Source organism: Epinephelus moara, chromosome 19 (assembly GCF_006386435.1).
Source record: "Epinephelus moara isolate mb chromosome 19, YSFRI_EMoa_1.0, whole genome shotgun sequence".
Taxonomy (NCBI): domain Eukaryota; kingdom Metazoa; phylum Chordata; class Actinopteri; order Perciformes; family Serranidae; genus Epinephelus; species Epinephelus moara.
Genome location: NC_065524.1, coordinates 16,986,770 through 17,006,762, shown reverse-complemented (window position 1 = coordinate 17,006,762; position 19,993 = coordinate 16,986,770). Strand labels below are relative to the sequence as shown.

Below are 19,993 nucleotides of genomic sequence, written 5' to 3'. Positions count from 1 at the left end.
AGAGAGTGGATTTTGGACACAGTCACCAGGTGGAAGTGAATCAGTATGTCAACAGTTAAATTATAATGTTGCCCTGTGTCTGCTGGATTTGTAAATAAGCAACAGTTTTGCTAAAAAGTTCACTACATTAACTAAATAAGTGATAATATCTCAGTGTTTCTGCTGCCCCAAAGTGGTAAAAAAAAAAATCTGTCACAAGTTTGATCTTTTGAAAAAGCTAAATAATTTGCTAAAACAGCAGGAAACACTAGCTTTTTATAGGAAATGTTGCTTAAACAAGAGACATTTTTGCTGCGTTTTTGCACCAAACATTTGCTATTAAATTTGTTTCCCACTGGTTTTTTTGCTTAAAAATATTCTAACTTTATATTTGTGACAGATTTTTTTCGTGAATATTTAGGGTAACAGGACAGTGTATATGTCGCACAGCGCAGCACCACTGTCTTCGCTAGTTTCAGACCAATGCAGTTGTCATTTTCACGACCAGCACCCACGCTGTGTCAGCAGCAAATGTACGTGCACCCATCTGTGTGCCCATGGTTGGGTAGGTCTTAAAAATAAGGTGTGGCCAGGTGCATTGTTGGCGCATTGCTATTTGGAGGCAGCAGAGAGCAATTGTATTATTGACCAAGGTTCACAACACATGTACAATCTGCTTGTTACACACACAGGGGTTTAGTTGTGGATGAGTGCAATAATTCATCATTACTGAGGAAAATATTAATTTCACCCTCTAAAATGTGAACAAAGCAGAGCTGCAGAGCTGCAGCGCAGCAGTGGACAGCTGCTCTGCAGCAGACTCCCCATTAACACAGGCACTGAAGAGCAGCGTAACTTCATTGATTATCTCAGGAGCTAAAAGTTTAGTTCTGTTTCCTCTGTCGAGTTCATAACTACAGTTTTTAATTTTGCTGCTTAAATGTCCCATGATATTTGCTGCAGTGACATTACTGCTTTTATTGCGTTAACTCTCAGCAGAAAACCGGTCGCCTCTCCAATTTGCCAAATCCACCATGACAATAGCAGCGTGCTATAGGTGCAGGTGCGCTTTTGGCTTTCAATTCATTTTATACCCAAAACACAGCTATAATTAATTAAGGAACCAAATATAAATCCTCATTGCCCCTTGTGCTTTACTTTGCACCCAGATTATGTGCATTATGTGCATTACATAAGTGGTTGGATATGTCCTAAATGCACTGGTGCCATGTGCATTAGATCATGCGCTATAGACTGTTTAAACAGGGCCCATGTTTATCTTAATGAAGGAACATGTCACCCAGTGCAACAGTGTGGCTCACTGATGTGTTTTTAATAGTTTCTGTACAATAATGGAGCTCTACAGCACAGAGGAATAAGGCTGTTGGTCTTTACATTTGTTGACCTTAAGAAAAATATATATATCAGCAGACCTTATTCTTATGTACATCATTTCTAAAAGGAAACATTTGTCAACTGCGTGACTGGCAGATAGGATACATTATTTAATCATTATTTAAAAAGAAAATACAGATGAAAAGAATTTATTTCAAATGTGTTATGTCTTGTCAAACTATTGAAGCTTTCACAGAGCTCACCTTGGACCTGGTGGCAAAGCTGCATGGACACCTTTTATGAAACGAAGTATCCCGAAAAAGACATATTGATTCACTTTCCTGGAAAATAGCCTCACAAGGCCAAACATCACAAAGCCGAGCGCATTTCAGTCTCACGCTGGAGAAATCTGCTTTTAGGGTGAGTGAGTTCAACTGATAATTGTGGGTGTATAAGGACAGTCAGCACTAATCTACAAGAGCAAAAGAATACAGCAGGGGAGCCAGTTTGAATGGGTCAAAGCTCCTAATGGATACCCACGTGAGAATAAAGGCTAACTAAAAGTACTCAGTCATGTTTTCGTCTTTGGATGAAGGACATGTGCTGTACATTCATTGAATCTGAAGGTCAATCTGTGTGTCACTGAGGACAACACCCCCCCCCCCCCCACACACACACACACACACACACACACACACACACACACATACATCTCCCAGAGAGCCTGAAAAATGAACCCAAAGATTTATTATAACTGTTTTGCAAACCAAAAATCAAACCTTGACCTCATTTTCCCTCTTCATGTCCCCAATTAACGAGCTTAAAAGCAAGCTCCCAGTCAAACCAACTGTGTCCCACTAGTGGGAATACTCTTAAATTGGCCTGATAGGAGCGGCAACAGAAAACGCCACGTCCCTCTGATGACTCTGTTTCTGTGACGAACAGGAAATCATTTGTCATGGGGTGGCATGGCGGGGGGCTGCGGAGAGGACAGAGGGCTGAGGAAGCAGCAACGTGGCCAGATCTGACACATCATCACCAAACCATCTGCTGAGGATCTGCCAGGGTTACTGGCAGACTGGATAATAATAGGAACATTCACACTATGCTGCCAGGTTTACAAAAAGCAGATGATAGAATAGGTCACATACATCATTGAGATGCAGCTTTATTGTTGAGTCTGTGCGCTGCATGCACAAGTTAAATCAAGGCCACAGTCATATTAATAAAACACCCAGAGCCTACACATGCAACAATATCTCTATTGTGCCCTGAAACTAAACAATGTGGCTTTGAATTTCACACCCAGCCCACCCACACACAATATAGGCGATGCATTAATGGTATCTGTTCTGCATGTCAAAGCATTGATAAGTGTTTTGTGTTACACATGGCTGCGCAGTAATTAGAAACAGACTGAGGTTATCGACACACTGTTAGAAGCAATGAGATAATATCTACAGAAAAAAAAACACAAACCGTTTGAATAAAACACAACTTGCATTCCTTCTTTTTCTGATCTTGTGATTTGTTTAGCCTCTCCGTACCTGCATCGAGTCGAGTGTTTTAAATTGTATCTTGGTACTTAATTCACTGGCAAAGAGAGCCGGGAGGATTGATGACTCCGCCACTGTCTGTATTGATTTATTGTCAAAAAAATATGCTGCATTGTCTCTGGATCTGCGCCAAGACTTATTTGGTTTTTTTTTTCTTCATTTTTCGATCTGTTTTTCATCTTCACAGGATTTTAAAAGACCTGAAAAGACCACTGTTATGCAGTTAGGGAAGCAGGGCTTACATAAGCGAAATTAAAATTCAGATTCACGTGGCTCTGTCGTCCACGTCTGCAAACGGTAACAGATTTTGTCCTTTCATGTGACTGAGGAGTCACTCTCTCATCAGATTAATAGCTTCTCCCTGAATGATCTAAAGGGTGCATGTCCTTGTGTTTCCGACTATCTTGTACTGTATGCGCAGTCAATGTTTGAGTAAAAGCTTAGCTGCATGAAGCCCTCTTGTATTATTACCCAAAGTAAACACACCTGTCCAGGTGGAGCTTTTGAAACACTATCACCCTCAGATCAGTGTGATAAGCCCAAAAGGTTCAGCATATTAGGTAATATAGATCTGATGTTCAGTCAGTATCATTGTAGTGTTACATTAAAGGTCCAGTGTGTAGGATTTAGGGGGATAAATTGGCAGAAATGGAATATAATGAATATGTTTTCTTGAATGTATAATCAAAAAGGAGTCCTTATTTTCGTTACATCAGAATAAGTTCATCAGATAAAAAAGGTTAGCACACATTAGCAATGCTAGGCGAGCAGCCCATTTTCGTCATGCCCAACAGCACCGGAGAAACACTGATTGGGAACATAAAGCTGCTTTAGTCAGTAGTCTTACCAGTTTTAATCACCTGAGGTCTCATTCATAAAACAGTGTGCTGGATCCATAATAATGTACTAATGTACATACATATGAACAAAAGCCAAAAAGGGCATGCGCCAAAAAATAGCTCTACAATCTACAATTAAGCTTCCAAATCACCATCTGTGTCACCAATGTCATGTTGTGGACTTTCTGGGACGCCGTGTCAAGTTATGCCTGTTACATGCATTGTCTTCTTTCAAAATTCACTTCGGTTTTCACAGGAAATTTACCATTTACATACAGTCTCATTCAAAATAAACGCACTATGTCAGTACAACAGCCCAAATTGACATTTTCTTTCCTCCAACAACTAATGTACGTGGTTGGGTTTAGGAAAAAAAGAACAGGCTGTAGAATCTTACGCGACATGAACAACACTCTCCCAGTTGAAAGTCGGTGGTTGTTGGACCCGCCCACCACCACTCCCTCTCACCCTACTTGAACTTTCACCGCCTTAACTTCCATTCTTGTCCCACCATGTTTCCCCTTGACACCGCAGAGCACCCATAAACTTTAACAGCGACCAGCTGCATATCACGCTGACGTTAAAGGATGGCTTTTTCGTCAGTGTCTGATGGTGCAAGTGACCACCCAAGTGCTGGATTTGACGACTTCGGAGTGAGACTGGGTTGTTTGTGCGTACTCAATGTTGAGACCCCTGGTCCGTCTGTTTTGGAGAGGAAGAAATGTCCCTAGATAATTCGGCTCCAAACCTCCTGAGCAATGAACACCTAAGTAATTCTGAGAGAAGTTTCAGCTGGTTGCAAACTGCAGTCTCCACCACTAGATGCCAATAAATCACCCTAAATCTCACACACTGTTCCCTTAAAAGAACTGTATGTGTTCAGATTTTTTAGCCACCACATGAAAACAGTGGAATCAGATGCCAGCAGGAAATGAATGCTTGAGGCCCAGCCAATAATTCAATATAATGGTTTTTCATTACTGATAATGTGAGAGCACAAGTCCCTGAAATTTAAGGCTGAGCAAAAACCCGATTCCTGTCAGGGACTGCTAAGTTAGTGACAGCTGCAATAATGATCCTGGATCACACTAGACAAACCACAGCAAGCTGCCTCGGAGAAATGAAGAGGCAATGCTCTGTTGCTCACAATTAAATTATATTTTACTTTCTATTAACTGAATGTGCCCACTATGAGTTTGAGGCTCTGCCAGAGGCTGCCAGCCTGGAGGTAGCTGAGTAATTTGTGAATGCTGGCATGACGACAAAATATATGCATTTCAACACTTTCAGCTCTCGTGTGATCCTGGTGTTTTCCAAGGATAATAATTATTTAATAATCCAAATGTATGCCAAATGAATGTGGATACAGGCTGTTAGAGATGTAGGTCTGTTACTTGAATGATTTAAATTCTTGTGCTGGCTGAAATCCAGCTGATCTGCTCAGAGGCCGGTGTGGATTCACCGAGAATCTCACACAGTTTTGCTGAAATAAAGGAAAGGATCAGGAGTGTTGTTTCCTCTAATCCAAACAGACTGGTGTATAAAAAATTCAACATGAGTGGCCCGCACTGCATCTACTTTCCAATTTTCAACGAGCTCTCGTGTTTGAGTTTCCTGTCATTCCTCTCGAAGGCAGATGTGTAACATGCAACAGCCAATAGACTCCCGCTAGCGTGCCACCCAGGATGCCATGCATGTCATCTTGTAATCTAACATTTTGATCAACCGTCTGACTGATGCAAGGTCATGCTCAAAAGTCATGCATGCCTCCTCGTTTTCTCATGTGTTACGCCGTCATTGTGTTCTGTGTAGAAGTCTGGACTGAGGCTCAAAGGAACGAGGATTGAATCTGGTGTGACAGGATGTTAATTCATCTCAAACCTTTTGTGCTCATTTTTAGCTTCATACTTGCATTTCGGGTTTATACTAAAACATGCCTACATGCTTTAATAAAACTATATTTTCATCAGGCTGTCTGTGCTTGAATACCTATTCAACTATGTCCTGTCTCTTTAAGCCTACCTCCTGAAAATGCCCAGTCTGCTCTAATTGGTCAGCATTTACATGTCTTATGATTTTAGTGTCTCTGCCTAGGTTGTTTAAAGAGAATTGGACACAGCGTTGGAGGTAAGGACACGTTCATCCCTATGAAAGCTGCTCAGTGGCGCGTAAAGCCAAAAAAAATTTGACTTCCCAGGTTTAAAATGACCCAGTTCTGCCACATTGTTAGGCCCATCAGAGACTAACTTCCAGTTTAGCCCTCTGCTAACTTGAATGGGGATAAAATGATTTAATGGTGTGGCTCCTCTAGACTTTTGAAATGTTATCAGACCAAATGGATCAAATCCCGGGAGTGAAATGAATCATTTCATGGAGTTTGTGACACTCAAAAAAAATGATTTACAGACTTCACAATGTAAGGGTGCTTTCACACCAGCCCTGTTTGGTTCAGTTCAATCGAACTCAAGTTTGTTTCCCCCCTAAGTGCGGTTCATTTGGGCAGTTGTGAACACGGCAACTGCACTAGGGTGCGCACCAAAATAACCAGACTGAGACCTTCTTGAAGAGGTGGTCTCTAAGTTAATGGGAAAAAAAGCTTTTTGGGCCCAATGGCATCAGGTGATGGACCTGGAAGATGTAGTCACACAGTTTGGCCATTATGTCAAATTGGCTTCAAAGTCTGCTGCTGTTCCTGGGGGCCTGGTCTCTACACCGTCATTGTAGCTGTGGAACTGAGTGCAATGGAGTATAGCCAAACTTTCTGCTGTGAATAAATCATAGATAGATAAATCAAAATCTTGACAACTGGACATGTTCCAGCAGGAATATGACCTGAAATCAGGGAGAAGTTAACATCGGCAACCAAGATTACATGTTTCCCTGACGTTAGCATGTAGCTGCATGTAGCAGTGTAGGCTACGTTATGTAAACACTTGCAGTAGCATGCCTGGAGCAGATGACCATATAAAGAAATCCATCAACAGCTGGAACCAACTTATCTCAAAAGTTTACACAGATTACTTTTTTATCTCATTTCTTGAAACTTTGGGCACATTTAATATGAAAATCCATCTTTGCAACATTATACAGTATATAAGACAGAAAATAAGGGAAAGCATAAAAGGTACCATTTAAATATTTTGCAGTGTACTATTTCAGCATGCTGGTTGCATTTGCGCAGTTTTAAGATGCAAAAGTGCAGCTTGTCCTCCTGTGTCTCTCTGCTCTCACACAAGCAGCCCCTCCTTCACACAAAGAGACAAATGGACGGCTGCCAAATCACACTGTTTGCCAACTTGCTGTTAGCTTATTAACATTGATAACTATTTATACACATGACCCCAAGATGCAGATAAACGTTCTACTGGTGGAATCTGCTATGCAGGCTTTCTGCAACATGGCGACACTTTTTACTTTCACTGCATCAAAGGTTGCCGACCAATCTAAAAGTTTCAAGAGGGGGACTTTTCTGCTTATGGGGGAAAGTTGAAACTCTCATAGCTGCAAGTCAGCATTGACGTCAGCACCGGTGCAAATTGGGTTGTCGGAGAAACTGATGATAATCAAAATATAACACCAGAATATAATTTAAAATGGCTGTTGAAATTAGCCCTGATAGGAAGCAGGTCACAAGACTGCAGAGTGCAAAGAGCACACAGAGTTTATTCTTTCTTTGCCTTGGCCGGTGCAAAGAGCAGAATCAGTGAAATGTTAATCAGTTTGAGGAGGAGGAGGAGGCCCAGCAAATCTGCTGTGTCCTCTAAAATGATCTTGGTATCAGTTGGCCATGATGATTTCAGTCTGAGTTACTGTAGGCGAATGCGCGCCTGAGCGAGTCAGGGCAGATTTATGACCCGCTGTGACAGAGCGCAGAGGTGTGCACAGCCATCCTGTACAACAGCAGTTAAGTAAGATGGGGATTTATTGAAGCCAGTGCTTCTCAGCAGGTTGGCCCTCTACACACACACACATGCACACATGACATACACACATTTCCACTCCACATCAGGAAGCACCCAGTGAGGAGAGGAAGTGGGAGGAATGGTGGTAATTTCTCCGACTCTAATATCAAGCACTTTGAGTGGGTGATTGTCAATTTAACAGTTATTATTATTTTTTTGATTTGTCCATTTATCAGTTTGCCTCAATTTTCTCAGCAGTAAGTCTGTTTGTTTTATTTATTTATTTTTCTGTTTTCTAGGGAGGGAAATGTTGCTTGTTTGGTCGGTCAGTCCACCACTGTGGTCCAGGTTGATATTTCAATAACTATTGGATGGATTGCCTTGGAATTTTCTACAGGCATTTATGGTTCCAAGATGATGTAACCTAATAACTTGAGGGAATGGGGAGAACTACGATGGCTGGCATGAAATCACTGGAGCCTATCCCAGCTGACACTGGGCGAGAGGCGGGCCCTGGACAGGTCACCAGACTATCGCAGAGCTGACACATAGAGACAGAATCACCAATTAACCTAACCTGCATGTCTTTGGATTGTGGGAGGAGAAGTACCCGGAGAAAACCCACGCTGACACAGAACATGCAAACCCGTACAGAAGGGCTTCCCCACCCTGGGTTTGAACCCCCACCCTATAACATTTATTAGATTTTTAAACAGATATCTGCATATGATTGCAAATAAATGAAAAAAAAAGCTAAAACACCTTTAGACAGTAGCTGTGTGGATCTTAGATTGCATTTCAGCCAATACATTCCACTTCTTTTGCTCTCCACATGGACCTATAAGCAACCAAAGCCAGCTCAAACATGATTGGTCAATACCACTTGGACTACAAATGGAAACATGAACACTTCCAATACCAAAATCTTGTCCGTTTACCTACTGATTCTGCATTCATGTGCGCAGATCCGTTAATAGAGATTAATTGCACAGCAATTCAATTAATTAAGACACAGCCCTCTGGACCTTCTATGCAGCAGTGGTGCAGTCGAGCTCCACTTCCTCACTGGGGACACAATTTTTGTGTCTGGACTGCACACAGTCTAAAAAGACTCCCAGTGCCTTTCATGTGACTGGAGGCCCTCTGTTTTCCATTTTTACCAGTGACATTTCCTCTGAGTCTGTGATTTCACAGAGCAGCCTGGGAGATCTGAAGAGAAGAGACGGAAAAAAAGACGGCAGCAGAGACAAGGTACAGAATAAAGAGTCGTACTGACCGGCTTCTAGTGGTTCTGTACAATGGACTGTAAAGTGATCTCCATCTCATTATGTAATGCACTGCTTGTATAATATGAGAAGACTCTTTTGTAACACACTCTCAGTGTTGTCCCACAGAAACTCACTGCATGAAGAGATCAAAATGACTGAATGAACCAATCTAAATAAGAGAGTGTGCTGTAGTTCTGAACACAGGAGCAATGTAGTTAGATTTGAGATAGATGTTAGACAGAAGTCCAGACTGTCTGGGACAGTCTAGCAACAATGCCAAAGTGAGAGACAGACAGCAAGAACAAACAACGCTGTGCACCGATGAATCTGCTTTCACAGACTGCAAACCTTTCCCACCCACCTCCTGTAAACGCACTCATAACATACACCGACAGTAACGACAACACAGATGGTTTTGTCCCAGCGAGGCGGCACCGAGCGGTTAATCTAAATACGAACGCGACATCAAAGCAAAAACACAGCCTGCCTTCAGGAATCCACGGAGTCTATCATGTGACATTTCAAACTGCTTAAATGCCAAATGCATGCTCAGCCGGTCTGAGGTGACATTGTCTTGTAACCTCAGAGACTCGTGAGTTATACGGCGCAAATTTGGTTTGCAGTTTCATTCCAGATACATGGGCCCTGGTCAGACAAGCGTGTAATAGTCCCGCAGACCGCACAAGTGTTCCTCACTGCTGAGATTGGACTGCCTAATCAGCACTTTTTAAATTGGCACAAGAAGACGAGGAAGATGACACAAGGAAGATAACACCCACTAAACCATTAGGCCTGATTGTTTACTCACCCTGCACAATGAGGGAGAGGACAATAATTGTAATATTTATAAATCTTTCCTTGTGATCGTGACATAATAAGCTTGTAGTTTTCTTCAGTTAACAAAATTTTAATTTCTTTATCGCAGCATACTTGCTTCAGGAACTGAATATAATGTCATAATGAGTTAATGTGTCTCCAATAATTACATTTTGATTACAGCAAATGATTTTTAGGTTGAGAGAACAAGATAATATTTTTTGTAATATAATGAGAATACAAAACCTAATAAATATCCTCTCTGGAGCTCTGTAGTGGAGGTCAGATCTAGTGTTCATTTACAGGACTCTGTAGTCTACTGGACATGTGACATCTGTGGTGTTGAGATTCACAATACTTGGCAGGATGGTGAGAGACATTGATTTGCCTGAGGTGAAAGCTATAAAATAAAATAAAATTTCGCACATAAACTTGATATCCCCAACACAGCTGGGCAGCTCTGCAAAGTTATGCATTTTGGCACCGTGTCCTGGCTTTACAGCAAACTGTGGACTGACTGTATATCATATTTTAACTCAAAAGTGCTGTCTCTGACACCACTGGCACAGATTTGGCGAAACCTGAAGGGAGGCTACAGTCTTGCACTGTGGTCTAAGGTCATAAACGGTATATATGTTAGCTTGACGAGGGTGCTTTGATCAAATGTCAAACTACTATTTGACAGACTCACTCCTACAAGCTGAGTCCATTTACTACAGAACTGAGTGGACAAATCCAGCTACAGTAAGTGAGCCCTGCCACACATGCTACTCTACTGTTTATGATGTTAATAATGTTCATGCTTTATAATGTGTCAGAGTCCACCTGTGAGCAACAGAGCAGGCTGTAAACATTCACATAGTATCACTATGTAAAGTTGAAACGGCTTCCAGTATGCTGATTTATAAATCCAGCAGATATGAACCAATTCAGCTTGCGGCCCTTTGCTGCATATCGTCCCCTTTCTCTCTCCCCCTTTCACATTTCAAAACTGTACTTTCATAAAAGGCAAGAAAGCACTAAAACATAATCTTAAAAAGAAAAACAGACATAAGCATTAATTGCAAACTGGGTTTTCAGGTGACCTACCAAGTTTAAAGGTCCAGTGTGAAGGATTCAGCGGCATCTACTGGCAGAAAAGGTATATGGTATTCACAACAATGTTTCCACTGATTTATAATCACCTGAAAGTAAGATTCATTCTGTTTTTGTTACCTCAGAATGAGCTGTTTATATCTACATACAGAGTGGGCCCTCTTCCACGGAGTCCGCCATGTTGTTTGTGCAGTAGCCAAGAAAGGATAAACAAATTGTTGGTTCTACAGAGGTCCATTTGCGTTTTTGTGTCGGCCATTATTGTTCTCCGTCACGCTTGGCAAATGGGGAAATATTCATGTCTGCAACCTCAGCATTAAATGCCACTAAATCCTATACACTGGACCTTTAAGCTGAATATTCAGTCTCCATTTGGCTCTTTTTTGGTCTCCACCAAGTCCTGAGCTCTTTAGCTGTTAAATGCTTCAATATATTCACCATCTAGTCCCTAACTTTTTCTATTTACTGTTTGGTGGCAGGCATGGAGTGAACAATGTTGCCTAAAACAGCGGGCTGCTGTGAAAACAACATTTATGAGCGTCATGACAGTGAACCAAAGTCAAGTTGTGGTATGTAAAACCAAAACAATGAGCTGAAAGGTGCTAAAATGCTCTTTAGAGCTGAATGGAACTTCAGATTTAGGTGACTGTTCTTTGTGGGTTCGTCACTACAAGCAAATCCTTTTACACCACATAGTCAATCGATCCATTGTTAATGTGGAAATGTTGATTAGTGCAGCTTTAAGCTAACTTTTGAGAGCCGTTTCCAATGCAGTCTGATGTAACACTAACAACTGCAACCTAGAAAACACCACAGAGTTGTTTTAACACCTCTCTCAGTGTCAATATTTAAATTGTACATTACAGTTTAAATTAGGCCTAATAAGGACGCTTTGATTTAAATATCACATTTTAACCTGGGATCATGGGCTTGTGAGGGAAAAGGCGACGCCTGTCCCAGTGTATCCTGAGGGCAGAGCGCCCTGTCATCCTGCTGCAGCACAGCTCCGGGTTTAACAGGATTTTATCTTCTCTTAACTCCTCTGACATTTACCCTCATTTCGCAAGTTGTGGACTGCAAGGAGGTTAAATCAGGCCTCATTTAAAGGACAAACTGCATCAGGGCCTGTATTGTGCAGTTGGTTAAACTGTCCTATTTTGCCTTGTCTGCTTTTGTGGCTTCTCTGAGTGGGTGGATATGAGTGTGATGGAGCTAGGAGCTGCAGTGGCTGCCAGGGGCAAAGAGAGGCACGACAGAGTCTATACCCGGGAATAAATAGCCCAGAAGATGATCCGAATCTGCAGCTGAATTTCATAACTGCAGAACAGCTAACTGCCCTAACCTAGCCGGCTTATCCCACTCGATCTCAACAAGTTTAAAGTCTCAGATCAGACAGGCATCGCTAAGTACACTTGATTCTCAGACAAATATTGCCCCCCATGAGCACTTCAAACCTGACAAAGTGTTTCTCCAAAATGTCATCATAGCAGCTCACAAGGAGACCTCCAGGCCCACAACCGGTTACAGGGAGCTGTCCTAATTGGCAGTCAGCAGCTATCAATCAGCCTTGAGGCTTATAAATAGCTTTCTTATTAATAGAAATTCTGTTTACAGAGCAGACTCTTGTGCCCTCTTTAATGAGCATGCAACAGTAGAGCTGTGTCTGAAAATGTAGGACAACAACACCAGGAGTTTGATGCTGACAAAAACAAGCTCAACTTCAATCCAGTGCTTCAACAAGATGAGAGTGTACAGTCACACTGGTGCCTCTGTGAGGCTGTTCTCAGACACAGCGGTGCTTTGATGTCAACATGCTAACATTCTCACAAAGACAAAGCTAAAATGTGGATGTTTATCCAAGGATATGGCTTATAGGGACTCACAGGCGGTACTCACTCACTTGTATGCAAACTGATTGCCACACTCAAAAACCAAAAAAGTTTTCTAGCTTTTGGACTCAAAAAGACGCAAAGACTTCACTTTGGGATGACGTTATGCAAATAAAAATTGATTTTCTAGGCTTTTTTACATTTACAAAGAGTAGTAATAGAAGTTGTTTGCCATTCAAGGTGTCGTTTTAGCAGTTTTACAGACGTCTCTTTCAGAATGGTGAATTTTTGTGCTTTTGATTTTTTCATCTCAGCACCGTGATTGGCCGCTGGGACAGATTGGCATTTAGACTGGGTGGCAGCGCCGCTGTGTCAAAATCAGGCCAGGTGCCAGGATAGAGGGACTGAGGGGGCTGTGAAAAATTTGGAAGGGGCATTTTTTTTTTTCTTACAAAAAATAAACTGCATTGATTTAACCATGCAACAGCCACTGAAAGGCTAAACAACACTATTCTACTGTCTTATGATCAAAGCATACATTTATTAATCAGAGCATGCACAGGAGAGCATAGCGTTAGCAGAGTCCTAAATATTGTCTTAAAACTTATGAACATTCTCAGTCAAATTAAGCAGAGGGACAGATTCAGAGACAGCTGTTTATGGTTTGCATGTCTCTTCTCTCTCTCGTGTTGACTGTCCTTTCACTTCCCTGTTGTGCCCCTTCTGTCTGTGGATTGTTACAATGGGGAAATTGAATTTTGGCTATGTTTTAAGTTCTGTTTACAACTATGAAAAACAAGCAGGCTACAAAAAATAACTAAGTGAAATGTGCTGTCTATATCTATCACTCTCTGTTTCAGTACTACAGATAGCGCTCCACCTACAGATGCATTCCAGGTCGCTGTTCAGGGTTCTGAAGCAACAGCCAAGTGATGGTCACATCTATCTCAAAATCTTTGTTGTTTTTACCTCTACAGCATGAAGATTAAACAGGAGAGGCAAAAAATACAACTGATGTGGCTGACACCCCTAAAAACCCCTCATGGCCGCCAGGCCTGATCTAGATCTCCATATATATTAATTTGTTTAACAGGTAACATTTGGCTGCCATCTTAGCTTAGCATGTTAGCATGCTAACATTTGCTAATTTAGCACCAAACACAAAGCACAGCTGACGCAAATGCGGAGGTTAGTTTTGCAGATATTTGGTCATAAACCAAAGTACTGGACAAATCAATATTTTCCTCTAAATATCACATTAATCTATTTAATAGTTGTTGGAGCATTTCAAATGTGAACCTGCTCAGAGTGCTACAGGAAAACTCATTACAATTAAACCGCTGGGCACCATGGATCAATACATACACAAGTGTTTACGTTGGAAGCTCATTCTGTGACCTCAGAATCAATATTTTCTTTTAAGCAAACATGGACATGTTTCCTCAGAATGCTCTGAAAAAATGGATATTCAAACACCTACATTTTCATGACAAGTGGGCAACATCATTTGCTGAGGAATATCCTTTGCTATGATCAAAAGCATCAGAGCAGCCATTGAGTTAACTTTGAGATGAGATTTTTGTCAAAAAAGGTGCTTAAACTGTAAAGAATCAGTCCAAAAGCTGATTTTCTTGCATTTGTCTAGCTCATGGTTTAGAAAAATCTGCCATGTACAATTTGTGTTCTGCAGCGTCTCCTGAAATTGGGAAACTACACACTAGGTGCGGTACTAATGGCCGTTGAATCTGGCCAGGACTCTTGGTAAACAAGCGCCTCAAGTGGCCACGGCTTCACTTTCATTCTTCAAAGTGATATTGTGGAGGCACATCAAGGGGAGCAAAGTGTCACAGCTGATTTGAAGCCTCTGCCACAGCCGAGTCAGAGGCGGGAAGTGTTTGGGAGGAGTGTCTAGAGTGCGCAGGGGGATGCCACTCTGATAAAGAGTTGTGTGGGGAGGCCCCCAAATCCCTTTCATATCAGTGGCTCACAAGCATGCAGGAAAAGTAGCACACAAGCCGGAGGGGTAGGGGGGCGCCGGAGATCAAAGTGAGATGGAAATCTAGACAGAAATCCATGCAAGCACATGAAAAAGACAAATACTGTAGAGAGAGACATCACCCTTTTTTCCACTTTTTTTTTTGTGTTCGTCCCTAAGCAGCTGAGTCAGTTTATGTGATCCTACTTGTCGGGGGAAGACTGCGTGCTGCTGCATGACAACTGGAGCACAAAGGATTTCATCCTGCCACAGACATGTACACAAACACAGCTGCTGTGGTTCCCTCCTGTGACTGGGTGAGCTGCGTGCACAGGCTGCCTGGGAGCTTTGTGTATCTGAGTGGAAGAAGGTGGAGGAGCCAGTAAAGCTCTCATGGCAGGTCTACAGTAAATAAAGTTCTGACAGGTTTCTTGCTCATGTGGATCCAATTCTCTCTGCGCACTCATGCACAGCCATCAGTTTTCCTTATTGCTCTCCTTGCTACAGTTTTCAATTAATTGGAGGTGCCTGAGGAATCACAGTGTACATACAGTGTGTGTGTGCGTGTGTGTGTGTGTTTATGTGTGTTGAGGGCAAGGTCAGAGATAGACAGCAGCTGTCAGTTAAAATGACTACCTAGAGTGTTTCTATTTGCTTGTTCACCCGTTCACACTCACTCACTCACTCCCTGCATGCTGTGGCTCCTCTCTACCCACCGGTGAGGGAGGGGCCGAGGGCTTGGCGGGTGTCGGAGCCATCAGCCATGCAGTGCACCACACCACTGGCCCTCAGGGTGCCCTGCGAGGGACACTTGCTCTTTTCTGACCTATTGCACGAGTAAATGTTAAATGAGGGGGAGCAGACGGGGCTTCTCATTGACATTCCTGTTGGTTTGAATGGAAATGTGACAAAAAAGAGAGAGACTGCACCCATGGGTGCTGTCCTATAGCCAGGGATGAGTGTGCCGTTCCTGGCAGGCGAGTCAGATGTCGCCCCCGTTGCCAAAGTCCCTCACAGCCAAAATGTAACACATGACTGGAAAAAAACAAAAATGTTAATCTGTTATTCTGTATGTAAGCCAGTGGAAAGAAAGCAGCCTGCAGGGATGGCAGATCCAGTCCCTTTGACATCCAGACTGTCAGTAATGATATGATTATTTGACAAACAGACGCCATATTCATATTCTCCAACTTATTTGTCTTGAATGTGGCTTCATCAAGGCATTAGATCCCAAATTGGATCAGCATTCAGACTCCAATGCCTACTAAAAGATCTAATTATGACTGTCTTACTGGTGTGTGCTGATTACTATGCATTTGTGTTGTATTTGTGAGGGTTCATGTGGGGTTGGCTACATGGTTTTATATGGAACAAGACGTGTTTTTCAACAAGTATTTAAAGGACACCATGGCTGCAAGCAAAAGGTCAGGGAAATGAGTGAATGCTGCATAGATCACCCACCTATAGTCGACACCACAGTTCCAACAAAATAAAAAGCCCCTGTAAAATCCCATCGTGGCCTCAGAGCATCAGCCCGGATCCCGGCGGCGATGGCAGCCTCGTACTCCCGCAGGAAGGAGTTGAGGTCCTGCAGGCTGATGTTGAAGGTCTCACTGAAGTTGTGGAGCGTCCCGTTCCAGCGGCCGTGAGCCCGCAGCTCCGAGGGCCTCTCTATGGCCGAGAAGACCGCAGCGCCGCACAGCAGGTACAGTATGATGAGGACGGCGAGCAGCACGAAGCGGCCGTTGTCCTCGTTGAGGTGCAGGGAGCGGCAGCCTTGCAGTCGCTGGCCAGGCATCATCCAAATTTCAGCACCACGCGCGCGTCGGACAGCGACAAGCTCCACATCGGAGACGGCATTCACTCGTCTGCAGTTGTCCTCTGAAAGTCACTGCCCTGCACTCTCACTACACTTCTATAGGCAACATTCCCTCCACTTAGCCCACCACGTTGTCCCATTGTACTTGTGAAGTGATTTTTGAGCGGAAAGGCAGAAAAACGCTCCACTTGTGGAAGGGAGTCTGCAGATCCACTGGAAGAGTTCATAAGAAAAGCTGCCGGCGCATTGTTTCATGATGGATACATTTTCTCACACAGTTGTGCCAATGCAGTTGGTTGGGAAGTGGACTGCAGCTTAAAATCCAACCGGACGCGCTGAACGCTTCTTTGTGCAAATGCAAGCAGCAGTAGTAGTATCCTCTGGCTCCCCTGCACCAAAATGTTCCTCCACAAAAATGACACTCGGGATTCTGCAAGTTAGAGATTTATGCGCCGCAGGAGAAGCCAGTTCCCGCTCCCAGATAAAGTCATCAATCCTCAGGCTTCCTTGCTGTGGAGTGGAGTGGAGCCGCAGCTTTCATGTGGACGTTAGAGTGGCACATTGCATCCTGTGATCAGTGCATATGGTGAGCTCACTCTCCGCTATACAAATCAGACACTACAGCATCCCTCTGCAGAAGAAAGCCAGCAGATTAAATTAGACATTTAATATTGTGCAGTTGGCAGAATTAAAGGAGTATCCCGGTGCGTCCTTAATGAGGTATAGTCCTCAGATAACAGAGGATTTACATTTGCACTTGAGTGCAGCCGTGTTGCCTTGTGCCATGCGCACTGGAGATACTCCACTCACTGGAAACTGTTACTCACTTTCTGCACCGTGGGCACAAATGCAGAAAACAAAGATACACTCCTGAACTAAGCTGCTTACAAAAAAGTTTCTAAAAGCCTCAACACGGAGCCAAGGACAGTGTAGAAACACACTCCCATACAAATAAAACCCCCGCATTCCGAATCAGCTAATTATACTTTACAGTGTTAAGAATGCCTTATGCAGGCAGAATGGAATTATATATTAATTGATTATGCATTATATATTATCATTACAAATGCATGATAATGCTGTAGCTCGCAGGTGGAGAATTTTTGTAGCATTTTATATATTGTGGGAAATTTAATAAATCTGTTCCAATGCATCTTATCTTGGGCTGCGATTATTTTTATTACGATTGATCCCACCAGTTAGTTTCTCAATTAATCGATTAACCTGTTGGTCTATTAAATTTCAGGAAATAGCACAGGGGAAATAAAATAGTATTTTAAAAAATGAAAGCTTCAGTTTACAGTGATGTAGAAAAAAGGGAAAGGCAATGAATCCTCGCAGTTGAGAAGCTGGATTTAGATCATGATGAGCTGGAAAATGTCAGTGAATTGATCATCAAAATAGTTGCAGGATCATTTTCATTTATCACCCATGATTCATCGACTATTTTGATCAAATTATTTTATGAGTCAACACATCTCAGTCTGCAAAGTAACCAGTAAATACACCTGTCAAATAAATGTACTGCAGTAAAAAGTACAATAAAGTTAAAAAGGTAAAGTACAGATAAATGGAAAATTACGTACCTCAAAATGTTACTCGAGTACAGTGGGGTAGACTGGGGACGGTTGCAGCAGGTGTTATTCCTCCAATCAGAAACTTGCTCAAGTCATGACACATGCTGCATTCACGTGCTCCTCGGATGGTCCCATTTCCCAAGTTGGAAAGAGGTTCTTTCGACTTCGGTGTGTTAATGAAATGAAGTCATACAACAACATGGCCGCCACAAAGATGTGCTTATTTTATTGCTACGAGCGTTTAAAAACAAGTTTATAACAGTTTATTGCAAAGTGATTTTGTCCCAGACTTGTTGCTGCACCAGTGCGTCCCCAAAAACGATGTAAATATTGCTTTACCTTACTGCTAATAAATAACTTTTCTAAATAATCTCGATCACTTAGGCAGCAATGGTGAGGTTACAACCTGATACCATAATGCAAATTACATGTGAGCAAAAAATGACATGCAGTATGTGAATAATTAGCGTTTATTACCATTTACTGAACATTTACTTTTGTCTGCCATGTTTCTGCACGTATGACGTCAGCTCGGCAACTTGAGGCGGCATTCACACGTGATCTTTTTCCAGTCGGGATCCCATTTTCCGGTTCCGGTTTCAGTTTCCGGTTATACTGAACACATGCATTGCACCCAGCCCCACCCCCCAGGGAGGCAAAATACACAATCAACATCTGCTGCTGCTTTTATTGGGAAATACACACACACACACACACACACACACACACACACACACACACACACACACACACATACAGGCCTATAGTTATACTGTAATCATCCTGAATCATTGTTTTGCTGTTTGAATCATTGTTTTGCTGTTTGAATCATTGTTTTGTTGAATTCTAAGTGACACAGTCAGCATGTGTCAAGGTGTGTGTAGTCGTGGCTGGTAGGATGGGGGCGGTTGCAACGACTGTTGCAAAGCTAAGCATCCACATCACAACAGACCACACAACAGCATTTTTAATACAAAAAGTCGTTTTGGGGCACACAAGAGATTTGGATTGCTTTTTTTTTTTTAATTATTTGTATTGTCTTGGTTTTGTTCACACAGATACATACGGCGTCCCCAGGGTTGGAGTCAGTTGCAACATCTGACTTCTTCCATTCAAATAAATATTGATGATGTATCATATGCCATCATCTTTAAATAGCATGGGTAATTATCAAACAGATATAAGTTTGATATATGAAAATTTGGTTGGTCTAGTCCAAATAGTTGCTGAGTAACCAAGAATAATGCAAATGTTGCAACCGTCCCCAGTCTCCCCTACTTGAGTAAATAATATTCATCGATATTACATAGATAAATGTCATACTTATTCATGTGATACATTAAGAAAAAGACTGGAGACAGACATGATCTCACCCAGCTGTCTTTGTTTCACTTGATTTAAACAAATAACGACCTGCTCTGCTTTTAAACCCCAACAGCAGACTTAATGTAAGATGGAGAGTTTTGCAATGCACTGACAGTATTTAGCTTGTGCGCCTGTGCCAAAATCTCCCTACCAAAAAAAGAGAGGCATTTTCATCAACTTGCTGCTCGCGTTTACAGAAGGTCAAGACTCTATTGACCGTTTTCAGAACTATTAGGACACGGTTGAGTGATTTTTTACAGAGCACACCAGGCTTAAATTACTGTTCAGGAGAAAAAAGAAAAAAAAACAGCAATAGTTGTTGGACACGCAGTGGAGATTCCAACAAAATCTATTGACGACCTGGAGCTGCTGATCCATGAAAAGACACGTTGAAAATCGACTGGTGCTTTAAAAAGACACAATATCCAACAGAAGTGGAAGCAGTGATTCTCTGTCACATATAAAATGTCACTGTAGAGCTCAGAATGGGATGTTTAGTTGCTATAGGACACACTTTTTAACTCTGTTCCACAGATGCCTAAACACACAGTGGGCCTTGAGAGAAGGAGATATCCTATGAGAGCCAAAAAGTGTGGTTAATCCACGTTGTTTAGGCAGGCAGAGGTTGTTTGTCTAAT

At 42.3% G+C, this 19,993-nt stretch overlaps 1 protein-coding gene across 1 annotated transcript in view; it reads right to left on the bottom strand.

The window, feature by feature from the left end:
- The window catches only part of kcnk12 (potassium channel, subfamily K, member 12), a 29,263-nt gene extending 12,076 nt beyond the window's left edge, over window positions 1-17,187 (bottom strand). Inside the window, exon 1 of the mRNA XM_050072065.1 lies at window positions 16,056-17,187. Within this exon, the coding sequence (XP_049928022.1) occupies window positions 16,056-16,395 (340 nt within the window). The 5' untranslated portion in view covers window positions 16,396-17,187. The remainder of the gene's footprint in view (window positions 1-16,055) is intronic.
- Window positions 17,188-19,993: the final 2,806 nt, after the last annotated feature.